Source organism: Psittacula echo, assembly GCF_963264785.1.
Source record: "Psittacula echo genome assembly, chromosome: 14".
Classification (NCBI taxonomy): domain Eukaryota; kingdom Metazoa; phylum Chordata; class Aves; order Psittaciformes; family Psittacidae; genus Psittacula; species Psittacula echo.
Window position 1 is genome coordinate 12,361,142 of NC_137750.1, and position 13,648 is coordinate 12,374,789.

The 13,648-nt window shown below is 48.5% G+C and overlaps 1 protein-coding gene across 5 annotated transcripts in view; it reads right to left on the reverse strand.

The window, feature by feature from the left end:
* MYH10 (myosin heavy chain 10) overlaps positions 1-13,648 on the reverse strand; it is a gene marked incomplete at both ends in the record, with an annotated part of 91,656 nt that overhangs the window by 42,001 nt on the left and 36,007 nt on the right. For 2 of the 5 annotated variants that reach the window (XM_080629509.1, XM_080629508.1), the window contains 2 exons: positions 1,973-2,002; positions 7,268-7,370. In XM_080629509.1, the coding sequence (XP_080485635.1) occupies positions 1,973-2,002; positions 7,268-7,370 (133 nt within the window). Of the gene's footprint in view, positions 1-338; positions 357-1,972; positions 2,003-7,267; positions 7,371-13,648 lie in introns of all 5 variants that reach the window. The other 3 variants (XM_080629510.1, XM_080629512.1, XM_080629511.1) reach the window with 3 other exon arrangements.

Consider the following 13,648-nt stretch of genomic DNA (forward strand, 5'->3'; position numbering starts at 1 on the left):
CCATCACTAAGAAACACCAAACCTCTCCGCTGTGTTCAACAGCTTCTGATTGAGTAGTTTGCATTGCTGCACTGCTTCACAGCCCAAAACCAACCCTGGCTTTCAGAAGTGTTCAGTGCTTGGAAAGAGCATGTTTTGCCTGTAGGTGCATCTCCTGCACAGGCAGCTAACCAGAACTTGGAAAAAGCAGTGTCACAGTAATGTGGATGAAGTCAAGTCATGCAACATTTCATGCAGGGCAACATGAAGGTAAAGACAGGCTCTTGTCTCAGTTTCAGAACAACCAGCATCCTGGGGCTGGCGTTGTCGAGAGCCCAGGAAAGCCAAATGCTACTCACATACAACAGGGATCCACGCTGTAGTCCAAAATGACATTGAAACAGAAATGTTAATGGTCATGGTTTACGCAGCATCGACACTTCTGGATTAGCACCTTGCCACTGATACATTGAAAGTGCCAACAAACTCCTCGTTTCCACCCTGCCAATGGGAGCTCCGAGCAGGAGGCTTGAACTAAACCCTGCTCCCTCTGCTTTTGGAACAGAGAAATATTGCAGTAAAAACTCCTTAGAATTGACTGAGGTTTGCAAGGAGGGAGGGTTGAATTGTCTGTAACTTCTGAAAGTGAGACGCAGGGCTGGGTTACAGAGGTCCAGCACATTACCACACACCAGCAGAGGCACCACAGCTGTCTATGGGATGGCTTTGGCTTCCAACACACCAGACCCAACTTGAAGTGTCTTTTATTCTTTTCCTTCCTGCTAGAGCTTAGGTTGCTCTACAGTCAGCTTCCAGAGAAATGGAATACAACCACCTGAACTAACTCACGGTGGCTTCTTGAGTTCCCAGGCCTTTGTTTTATAGCATATGGAGCTGCTGCAAAGCTGCTTCCTGATTTAACAGCTCGTGCCCATGACAAAGGCATCGCTCACCATCTCAGGACAGGGAGTGGAGCATTTAGCCTTCAGGACACGCGGCAGCAATTGTTCCTGTCAACGGCTTTACCCTCAACTTCCACTCAACCTCCTCTCCATGCCCCTCTGCAGCTCCTGTCCTGCACAATGGGGTGGTCCAGGACAGGCCAACTGCTGCTGCCCACAGGAGACAGGGACACAGGAGGAGGAAAGGGGCAGTTATCTGCAGGGCAGCTCCCCCTGCCCTGAGCACTAAGGGCAGCTGAAGGTCAACTGAGGGAACGTTAACTCAGGTGGCAGTGCTGAACAGATACCCCATTGCTCACACCACTTACCCTGAAGAGTGAGGGAAATGCTTCATTTCAGATGATGATTGGTTCTGCCAAGCCCTTTATACTTCATCATCATCATGGAATGGTTTGGGTTGGGAGGAACCTTAAAGCCCATCCGGTTCCAACCCCTGCCATGGGACATCTTCCACTGGAGCAGGTCCCCATCCAACCTGGCCTTGAACACTGCCAGGGATGGGGCAGCCACAGCTTCTCTGGGCACCCTGGGCCAGCGCCTCAGCACCCTCACAGGGAAGAGCTTCTGCCTAAGAGCTCAGCTCAGTCTCCCCTCTGGCAGGTTAAAGCCATTCCCCTTGGCCTGTCCCTACAGGCCCTTGTCCCAAGCCCCTCTCCAGCTTTCCTGCAGCCCCTTTAGGCACTGGAGCTGCTCTAAGGTCTCCCCTTCAGGAGCCTTCTCTTCTGAGGCTGACCCAGCCCAGCTCTCCCAGCCTTGATGTCAAAGTCTTTATCAGGTTATCCGAGAAGCTATCAAAATATTCAGACAAAAGAGCATGTTAATCAGAAGAATTTTGTAGCTTCTATTAAAGCACGAGCCTTGCTGTGCTGAGGGACCTGGGGCCTGCTCTTTCTCTGGAAGCCACTTGAGGATCTGCAAAGCTCTCTCCCAGCTGTGTCCCTCCTCGCGTTACAAATACAGGTTGACAGCAAACAGAAGCACAGATCTCTGTTCACCTCCGTAACTGTAAAAGCAGAAAGAAAGCCACTTGCCTGGTGTTTCACGGGTTTGGGTGATTCGGGCTGCTCGTTGCAAACAAACAAACGCACATGTTAGCAAGGAAGCATTCCAGCTGCAGGTTACATCCCCAATTAGCAATGGCAGTAGGTTTAACTAGAGACGCACTTCAAAGCAACCGTTCACATTCGGTTTAGGACATGAAATCTTTCACATGCGCAAAATGCTAAAACCTGTGTTTGTGCAAAGGAGCAATTCCAGATACAAGATTCCAGAGGACCTGGAGTAGCAGGGAAAGGGCAGCAGCTCCATTCGTTGTGCATGGCTTTGTAGAGGTCTGCCAAACCACAACAGTAAATAACCCCCACCCTCCAAGTAGCCTCCTCTACACCCTCAGTCCCTGCAAGGTGGTTTTGTATGGACGAGATGATCATTATTCCTTTAGCCATCAAAAAGGTTGTGAAAAGACCAGGGCAAAGCAGTTCCGGAGGAGCCTGCGGGTTGGGCTGTGCACTGCACTTCAGGTGTTTAAGGATGCGAACCTGTCAGTGAGAGCAAAGCTTCCAGCGGTGACTGTCCACAGGAGAAGCAGCATAATCTTAAGAAAAGCTTCAAGTTCTGCAGGCAGAAGGGGAATGGGACCACGAATGTACTAAAGGAAAACTGAACCCCTCCAGGTTCAGGTCTGCACAGTTCCTGCAGGAATATTTGATTCCATTATTATTTCCTTGGCTCAGTTTGCAAGCGTAATAATGTTGAGCTTCCCACGGGGGAAAACCCTGTGTTGAACCACACACCCTGTGCCGTTGCCATGCCCCAGCCAGGTGCACGCTTCCTCCAGCCATGCCTTGCTTTAAAGAACCACCACTGGTTTAGTGCAGAACAACAGATTTTGCCTGTACAGCAGCTGGCAAAGGCTTGGCTCATTCAGCAGATGGATGTGAAGCTTGCAGTGCTGCATCATACCTGGTCAGAAAACAACTCGGGCATCGAAACAAAGCTGAGACGTTTCAGCAGGGAGCTACCACTGGAGAACGATGAGCACAAGGACTGCTCCCTTGGGGCGCCCTTTTCTGTCCTCACTAGAAACAGAACTGAGCACACTCAGACCCGTTTCCCTTCCTTCTGGTTAAATGAGGGCAGCTAAAGCCCATCTGGGAAACGCTCACTAGGGGAAGCTTCAGCCTCAGTGAACCTACCCCAAATCCTGCTTCAAAACCAATTGGTTCTTTTGAAATGACTAAAACAAAGGAAACAATTCAGCATTTCAGGTACAAAGGCCAATGCAGTCCCTGAAAGCAACCACTAACCTGAAAGCACCAGTCATTAGTTAATGATAATAGAGAGGGTTTGGGGGGAAGGCTTTGGGTAGAGGGAGAAGGAACAGAAGTCCAGTTCCACTCATCTGTACCAGAGGTGCACTGTACCAGGATGACTGGACGTGCAGGCAGCAGTGGTGGACGGATGCACTTATGTATAAAACTCACCTACTTCTACACTGCCATGATTGAAACCATCTGCTGATGTCACCTATTTGACCATGAACAGGGTCCAGGCATAGCCAGGAGCATCCCCACCCTGACAGGCTGTAGAACATGCATGTAACATGGGCAGTGCCCAGGCAGTGAGTGACAGCCAGCACTTCTCTTGGAAAGCCAGGGACGCTGGTTTTAACTATTTCTGTATGCTGCACTGACTTCCCTCTCATCCCAAACCATAAAGTATGTAAAATAAAGCAGAACCCAAGAATCAGAATTAAGACTCACTTCTTTACCATATTAAAGCAACTCTTATACATGCATTAACACCACCACCTCATTCTTTTCTCTCATTCCTATCTCAGTGTGTATGGGAATGACAAGCCAAAGGGAAGCAGCTGACAAGTCTCCTTGTCCTCCCTACTCTCCTCGCCTAACCTGTAAAAAACCCTCCCTAGACACATCAGCCTCACCAATTACCTGTCCTTGTTCTCCTCCTCTCATCTAAATACCCTTTTCTCTTCACCTCCTGAGCCTTCAGCAGAATCATTGAGAGCGGAGGTGAGAGGCTCCTCTGTGGCCTTGGGACAGGGGATACCTGCCCAGAACACCAGACATCAGTGCGGGTCAGCTTTGGTCCACGGTACCTCATTGCTGTCTGTGTCACACATGGCATAGTTAACAACTGAGTAAGACACAGCATGCTTGGTGCCCGCAAGTACACAGATTTACTGGGAAAGTCCTTAGTGCTACCACCCCATCCCCCCGCATTCCTTAGAGCTCAGTTTGTTGGATGTGAAGCTAAACCTTTCAGTTACAACAGGCATCTTCTGCCTTCTCGCCCTTGCTACCTCCTGCTGGGATTGTACCTGTGCCAGTCCTGACTCTCAACCAAGCACGCTGCAGGCAAGAGCTCAGGCTCATGCTCCTCCACCTCCCATCTTCAGAAGAGCTGGTGTTTATAACTCACCATCAAGGCCTTCTCCCTTCCCCCTGACTCAGCTATGGAAAGCCTCTATTTCTGATGTCAGGAATTACCCCAGTCTCACCCAGCTCTGCCAAGCCCCACAGCTACCAAAGCTTCTCTTCTGCATGTTCAGCACCACCACTACCCACACGTCCTAGCACAGTGCCCAAGACAACACCTTTAACATTCCTTGGGATTAAACAGGAAATGAGGATGTGTGGCTACAGATTCAAACACTCCAGAATTAGGAAATGCTGGTGTTAAGGTTGCTCAGTGCTGTGATTCTACCCTCTGTGGTTACCATGTGTTACTGGCTCTGTTCCCCACAGGACCCCAACTGCAGATGACACATAGGGCTCCTCTGCAGGTGAAATGTCATAGAACCATAGAATGGTTTGGGTTGGAAGGGACCTCAAAGCTCATCCAGCCCCAACCCCTGCCACGGGCAGGGACACCTTCCACTGGAGCAGCTTGCTCCAAGCCCCTGTGTCCAACCTGGCCTTGAACACTGCCAGGGATGGGGCAGCCACAGCTTCTCTGGGCACCCTGTGCCAGCGCCTCAGCACCCTCACAGGGAAGAGCTTCTGCCTAAGAGCTCATCTCAGTCTCCCCTCGGGCAGGTTAAAGCCATTCCCCTTGGCCTATCACTACAATCCCTGACGAAGGGTCCCTCTCTGGCATCCTTGTAGCTCCCTTCACATACTGGAAGCTGCTCTAAGGAAAAGAGCTATTAGGAAAGAGGCCATTGGGAAAGAAAAGTCTTACGGACAAGCAGCTGAATGCCAAATGTGATGGGGCTGTCCAAGGGATGGGCAGAGCCCCTGCATGATGCTCCTCACATAAGCTGAATGTTTCACCACCAGCACTGCTGGAGAACATGCTGGGTGACCACCCATGGCAGGGCAGAACACCAGTGCTATGCTGGCCACAGCCTGAGGTGCCAGCGGGATTGGAGGGGTCACATTCGCTTGTAATGCTTTTACAGCACTCTGCCAGGCTAAAGCAAAGGTAACCCCAGACTTCACAACAGTCTTGGGGAGACGCGTATTCATCCATCAGCGTGCAAACTGCTTCTAAAAACTCTCCATGCAGTGCTCAGAACAGCCTCAGCAGACACTGGCCATTGTAACAGGACAGATGAAGGTAAATCCATCACTAGCAGTCAATTTAAGAAGCCAGTTTCGTATCTTCTCTGTGCACAAAGTTTGTACAGATGGGCCCTGTGGATCCCACCAGCCCTCTGCTGCCTTCTACTGAACTGTCTACTCTACTGAACTGTCTGTTCTACTCTACTGCCTTCTACTTCTACTTCTACAACAGGGACAAACCTGACTGCGTCTACAGCCCCAGCTGTGACACTTCCTGACTCCTGAGCATTAGGCGTGTGGGTCAGACATGCTTTGTTTGCAGTGTGTGAGTGAAAATGAATTGTTACAGAACAAGGGAGGGTCATTTGTGTTTCAACACTGTGTTGGTTACACAAGCCTTCTGCATTTTTGGTACGTGTTTGGTATATGTTTAATCCAGGGCTCACTAAGGTACTACATGGGAGAAGTTCAGGATCAAAGTATTGGACCTTTATTCAGGACAGGACTCTGCTCTCTTTACTGTGCCCGAACTATATTTCACAATGAATAAAACCTTTTCCAATCCTTATCACAACAGTCATCGACCGTCCATAAGGCAGCTGATTACAACAAACACCTTCAAAACTCTTGAGATTAACACCCCCATCCCATTCAACCACACTGGTGAGCAGGGAATGCAGCTGCAGTTCAACCAGGGATTTAAGCCAACACTGCATTAAAAAGGGCAACTCATCCTTCCCTTCACTGACATTTTCCAGCCCAGTCTTCCCCTTTCTAGTTTGTGCCTTCACTTCATACCAGTGATGCAGCCACACAATAAACAACAGAGGAAACTCAGAATCATGGAATCCCAGACTGGTTTGGGTTGGAAGGGACCTTAAAGCTCATCCAGTTCCAACCCCTGCCATGGGCAGAGACACCTTCCACTATAGCAGGGTGCTCCAGGCCCCTGTGTCCAACCTGGCCTTGAATCAACTGGGCTGGGAAAGACCTCTAAGAGCATCCAGTCCAACCCTTATCCCAGCACTGCCAAGGCCACCACTAATCCATGTCACTGAGGGCCTCACCTACATGGTTTGTGAACACTTCCAGGGATGGTGTAATTGAGGTAGAATTAATATTTCACCACAAGACCCAGGTGCTCATAGCAACAGATATCCAAACCCAGCCATGTATTCTGAAGCAAAGAATCGCTAAAACTTCAATGCAAATGTTGAAGTCTGGCTGGAAATGTGAAGGGAGGTTTAGATCAATCAGAGCGAGTGACACGTTACCAAAACCCCCAAGATTCTCTGACACAAAAGTGTACACTCTTGGGCTTAATGTTATCAAATCTGAGCTCCAGATTAGCTGCTGACCTCTAGATACAGCAAGTCTACAGCAGCTTTTGAGCTTGAGGATTTTTCCATCTACAGGTTAATCTGTGGAAGACCAGAAAGCTTGTTCACAAATACAGCACTGAAAAGCGCGTCTCATGGGACCTAAAGCCACTAACAGTTACCCAAGGTGATTCTATGTTTTGAAAGCTGGGGTTACGGCAGCAGAAAGCTTTGATCCTGCTCCAAGGTATAATGCTGCATAAAGCCTGTCATATCCCAACACAAGTTAAACAGCCAACACTGACTGGAAGCTTGGATGTAACTGCTTGTTTTAGTTACTACTAAGGAGAAAATAATGGTTGAGACAAAGTTACATGGATTATATTACATCTTATCTTTAACAAACAGTTGTGGGTTTAATGCAAAGATGACAGCTTTAAAAAGAGTGATAAACAAGCAAGAAAATATCCCAACTTACAGGAATATTATGGTCCTTTCTTCCTTTATGGGAGGAAGCAACATGAGCAAGGTACTGAATAACCTTCTTAGTGTTTTCAGTCTTCCCGGCACCAGATTCACCTCTGCAAAACATGTCAGACAGTTTCCTCAACATTCATTTCCAACAACGGATCAATCCTTTGTTTGCAGCAACCTCATTTCATTCCACTTATGGCTTTCACCATGCAACAGACCTTCCCTACCCACCTGAACCCAGGAGCACCCAGGTGGCAGGGACTACAAGGTATTTAAATGACTTCCTTCACCCTAAAGATCTCCTTAGCATTGAGAGGTTGAACCAATATGTAACATTAACTTGACTAAAAGATTTGGATTATATCCCTGAAATCCTTTGGTATCTTAAGGAACAAGAAACAGGCTCAGCCCCCACCAGAGACTGCATTTTCCAGAGTGAAAATACATATATGGATTTTTAATTCATGACATCGCTACGGACACACTTTGATATTTATGATCATTTTTACACGTTTCACATACCAGGAACTGCTTATGAGAATTACCAAGTGCATGGGGACACTCAGAGCCTGTAGCAGCCCGTTCCAAAACCCAGGAAAACACATTTTCAACAGGTTCTTTCTGCTGCTCACCGCAGGCTTTCACCTACTTTACAGAGATTTATGGCCACAGGGCTACATGAATTCATTAAGAACTGAATGTATTAGTGCAGGGCGGTAGAGCCCACAGATCAATAGAGACAGCAAACACACACTGCATTTGTAACACAGAGACAGAACATGTTTAGACAGAATTTATTGTGAGCTTTACATATGGGGTAGCCCAGGCAGGAAATAAGAGCAAGTTCGCATGGCTGCAGCCACAAAGGAGGTTACTACAGCTATAAAACCTGGGTCTGATCTTTGGGTAACTCCCAGCGCCAAAGGGATTACCAGGTCTGCTTTGCCATGATCAATGGCAGCAGACTACTGCAGGAAGATCCCATCTCGGGCGAGACGACTGCCACTAGCAACACTATGAAGGATTTGCTCAGGGGGATTTGCATGCGAAGAGGAAAAGTGCTTCTGTCCTTGCAGAGCTGTGCACAAACAGCAGTTTGGAAGCCAACTACTTTGTAAGAATGACAAGCGCACATTTTATGCGCGTGTGTACTTCCCAGCAAAGGTACTTACAATGGGCATGTCCATTGCCCAGCAGGGATCTGAGCACGTTCTTCTGTAGTATTCCTAAATACCCCCCTCCACCATGCTGCACACAAGAGTGCTCAGCCAGTCTGCACATACTTCTGTATTGACCACCTTCAGACCTGTGCTTCTTGTTCAGAAAGGTAGCTCAGAAGCATCCCCATCCTCACTTCACTGTCTGCAGAAATCATAGAGTCATGGAAATGACTTGGGTTGGAAGGGACCTCAAAGCTCATCCAGCTCCAACCCCTGCCACGGGCAGGGACACCTTCCACTGGAGCAGCTTGCTCCAAGCCCCTGTGTCCAACCTGGCCTTGAACACTGCCAGGGATGGGGCAGCCACAGCTTCCCTGGGCACCCTGGGCCAGCGCCTCAGCACCCTCACAGGGAAGAGCTTCTGCCTAAGAGCTCATCTCAGTCTCCCCTCGGGCAGGTTAAAGCCATTCCCCTTGGCCTGTCCCTACAGGCCCTTGTCCCAAGCCCCTCTCCAGGTTCCCTGCAGCCCCTTTAGGCACTGGAGCTGCTCTCAGGTCTCCCCTTCAGGAGCCTTCTCTTCTCCAGGCTGACCCAGCCCAGCTCTCTCAGCCTGGCTCCAGAGCAGAGCTGCTCCAGCCCTCGCAGCATCTCTGTGGCAATGAAAAATGAGACAATACAGCACTTAAATTTTCAACCTTGCATATACAGAAAGGATATCACCCCAGATTGGACTCTAAACCAATCTTGTTTCTTTTTACCTTCCAATCCTTTTAAGTCATGGGAATCCCCCTGGATAACAGCACTAGCAGAGATGACCTCTTGCTAACAGGCAGCACTGTGTGCCCTTTCCTAGCCATGGGCCTCACTCACAGCAGCTTCACCAATCCATCACGAAGAGGAGCCCCCAAGAGCTGGGTACAAGCTTAGGGTGCAGCAGCATTTGACTGATTTGACTTAGGGTGCAGTCCATTTGACTGATGGAGCTGATTAGCCCCAAGGTTCTGCAAGAGAAAACTCTGAACTGAAAACCCTGGACAAGGTGATTCTGCAGACAGGCTCTGGGGTATTTATCACAGCTCAGAGGGTTAACCAAGCAATCAAGCTGTACCGATGGCATCTGTCTCTCAGAAGCAGCTGCATCAACCTAAAACCATTTTTGTTCCATTTTTCCTCAAGAGCCAAGCATCAAGGGGGTAGAGAATATGAAAGAGCAGAAATCACTGCACTCGGTTACTGAAGACTTCTGGAGATGGAGAGAGTCCTTCCCTTGAAACATGTTCATTACACCAGCTCTGCTCATTGCACGGAGACACTTGGAGGGTATTACCTGAAGAGCTGGTTCCAGAGAAGATTACTGGCAGAATGAGCTAATGGGTACCTGGAGATCCTCTCTGCCAAGATACCATCAATATGCAACATCGAAACTGGGTGTACTTTGGGATAGCTACAACTCTCAATGAAAAATCCCATCTCTCCCCAGCCCAGAGTCACCACATACAAGACAAATGTGAAGACTGATAAGCAGAAAACAAGACCTGATGCCAAATCCTCCTTCTCAAGCCTTTATTTCTAGTCTCCCTTTTACTGGTGTTTATATTAACATAACTCATGACTACAAGCAACACCAAAAGCAGTCTTGCCTGTTTCTAGATGGGTATTGAAATATGCTTAATGCCAAAACCATTCCAGCAGGTATGAGAAGTAAGAAAAGGAGTACAGCAAAATAAACATTTACATTTTAAAACACCACAATTTGTTCTTATTGTCAGCAGGGCTGGGGAACACATTGGCGGTGCCCTTCAAACTAGAGACATTATCTCTATCCAATTATAGGAAGTTGATTAAATTCTAAGGAAGGAAAATCTATTCGGACACATGCAGTGAAGAGAAAGCACAACAAATACAGTCCAGATGCTGGCTTTCTAACAGGGCAGCACACCCAGTTTTAGGAGTCTCTGAACCAACAGCTCTTCTGGCGGATGCCCCAGTAAAGCTGCACACAGACAGGAAGGTCGAAAGCTCCCAACACATTCCTCTTGCTAAAAAGCCTTTCAATATAATAGTGGGTTGGGGCTTTTTTTAGATAAAGCCTTTATGCAAGTCCTCAGTCAAAAGCAGCACTAATGGATGTTATCATCCTAATTCTCCTCTCCCTGGAGCTTACAAGTATGCCAAGTATTTCCTGCAGGATGCGGTGGTAGATAGCTCGGCTGCCACGGACTGCAAAAGAATTAAGAAGATTTGGGATAAAGCCCTTTTCATTTATAGGAATAATGGTTTCTGAGGACTTCAGCTCTTTCCCAGGAGTGCAAACACACAGATTAGAAAAATAAATTAAAGTCTGCTACCTCCACCAACCTGCCCAAAAAAGGTAAACTCTGACTATCACCCAGCGCAGGATTGCTGGAATGAGATGGTATCACGAAGGTAAAGATTAACTTGTTCAAACCCTTGTTTTAATACAACTCAGTAAGTTACCATGAATTAAACAACTAAACCCCTCGGCTGAGATCCTTGCCAAACTTCAGCTGACAGCAGCTTGGCTAATGGCTTCAGCAGGGTCACTTCGGCTCCTCTGCTTCAGTCTCAGTTCCACTACGAGCAGAGATAAAACCTCATGAGACTGAAGTGAAAGGCTCCATCAACTCCAGGCTTGGGCTATGTCAGAGCACATCCAATTAAGCAAACCACCTTCAGCAACAGTCTCAAGTTGGAGGCATGAGGTGATTCCATCAATTAACTGAAGGATCTCTCTCTTCCAAACTGTGTTACAGAGACAAAGGACAAAAGGACAAGAAGTCCTACACCTGCAGGTAAATTTACCCAGCATATGGAGTTGGAAGTGTTTTTCCCTGGAGCAAAGCTCATTTAAAACAGGAAAAGCTTAGCTAGCGTGAGCACTTTTGAGTCTTGCCATGGGTTTCAATCTGTTGCCTGTGAAGCTGCAGCATCACCTTCGATACAGGAGAGTTTGCTTGGGGCAAACTCATCTCAGCTGTGATTTGGTTCATAAATATTAGTGACCATCTTCTCAACCAGCTGCAATTTCTTTTCCTGAGCAACTTGCACCCCGCTCTTGCACAGAAGTAGAAGGAATTCAGGGAATACCCTGTCTGAAGAGATTGCCTTCTAGAGAGCAGGCACAGCAAACACAGCAGGAGAAGACGCGTGGGTCAGGAAGCCAGTCCACCGACTGTCAGGACAGCAGCACTCTTGTCCCATCCAGCCCACTCACAGTGCTATTGTTATCCCAGGAACAGGGCAAATGCCTGCCGAGGAAAGACCTATTCTAAGGAAAGATACTGTTCTACAGGAAAACAGTGGAGAAACAGTTGCTTTCCTTACTGTCAGGCAGGTTTGAAGCATCTACACATCTTGTGACAGGTAGAACACACAGCATGGCAGGACAGGGCAACACCACAACCTCTTCCTGAACTGGCTAAGGATTTGAGGGAAGTCAGGTTAGTTTAAAGGCACTTCCTGAAGTCCCACTGCAAGGACTGGCACCCTTCCACCACCACCCGGCTGGGCATTAATCCCCCCAGCAGACCAGGGCTACGCAGGCCAGATGATGCGTAGTGTCAAGAGCCACACAGGATAGATGGACACAAACCCACACGTACAAAAGAAGCTTTGAAATTCAAAGTCTTCTCTTCATCTTGCTACCTGTGCACAAAGTCCACTCCAACCAACAGTATTGGTGAAGATAAGCCGTATTCAGGATGGTCAGATGCTGTTAGTGCCATCCACCTACTGCAGACCATCTCTGTGATTTACATTACTGGAAAACTAACCAAACAAGCCAGGATTTTCCATGCTGGGTGCCTGGATCACCTGAACCTTTCCTCTGCCCCAGGAGTTTCACAGAATCCCAGCCTGGTTTGTGTTGGAAGGGACCTTAAAGCTCATCCAGCTCCAACCCCTGCCACGGGCAGGGACACCTTCCACTGGAGCAGCTTGCTCCAAGCCCCTGTGTCCAACCTGGCCTTGAACACTGCCAGGGATGGGGCAGCCACAGCTTCTCTGGGCACCCTGGGCCAGCGCCTCAGCACCCTCACAGGGAAGATTTCTCCCGTAACATCTCAAGTTTCAGTCTATTTCTATCATCCCTGCCCAGCACCAAGCTCTGGGATGAGACGTTCATCTGGAAGCAGAAGGTCCTTTTGCAGAGAAGCGAAGCAGTGTCACCACCTCAATGCCCGGATGAGTCCTCCTTAGCACCCACTGCCCAGGGCACAGGAGTCCCAGCCTGCCACTGCAGCTCCTCAGCCAGCAATGCCTCCATTCCTGCGCGGCAGCCACCAACCACACCAGCACATGCAGTGAGCACTTCCATGGGTTGTAAGAGCAAGTAACTGCGAAAGTAAGAGCTCCAACAAGGGTCTTTTGTTCTTCTCACAACTGCAGTTGCAAAGAACAGAAGAAACACTTATTCTCAAACACAACTGAGCAGACCTTCCAGTTACACGTTAACAGATATTTACAGTCAAGACCTGTCATTCCAGGCTGCCTTAATCACCTCCCTAATGTGCTGAAACAAAGAGGTATAACTGAGAGTCTGAGCTAGTGCAGAAGAGTCACTAATCGGCTTTACTATTCACACGGCTGCTTTATAGCTCCTCTGTTTCTCTCTAGATGCTTCCCATCATCTCAGCACAGTTGTCCAGGGAATGTTACAAGCTGGATTCCAGCCAGAGGTTGTATACAAAAACGCTTGGTATTTGCTGCTGTTGTCCTTTACTAAGCAGCCTCTATTCCCTCCACACCCCACCACTCCTACTGCAGCCAGTGCAGATTAGATACCCATGTGGGGCCGCAAGCGGCTGCCAAATGACTGTTTATCAAACCCAGTCTCAGCTTTGAGAATACCAGAAGCTTGTGGTAAGATTCTCCAATCTAGAACGTAACAGCTCAAAAAAGTGCCAGGCAGCACATTCTCATATTTGACTTCCCAGCAGTTGCCTTGCAGCTGAACAGAGCCAGGGAAGGCTTGAATCATGGAATGGTTTGGACTGGATGGGCCTTTAAAGCTCATCCAGTTCTAAGCCCTTGCCACGGGCAGGGACACCTTCCACTGGAGCAGCTTGCTCCAAGCCCCTGTGTCCAACCTGGCCTTGAACACTGCCAGGGATGGGGCAGCCACAGCTTCTCTGGGCACCCTGGGCCAGCGCCTCAGCACGCTCACAGGGAAGAGCTTCTGCCTTAGATCTAAGCTGAACTTCCCC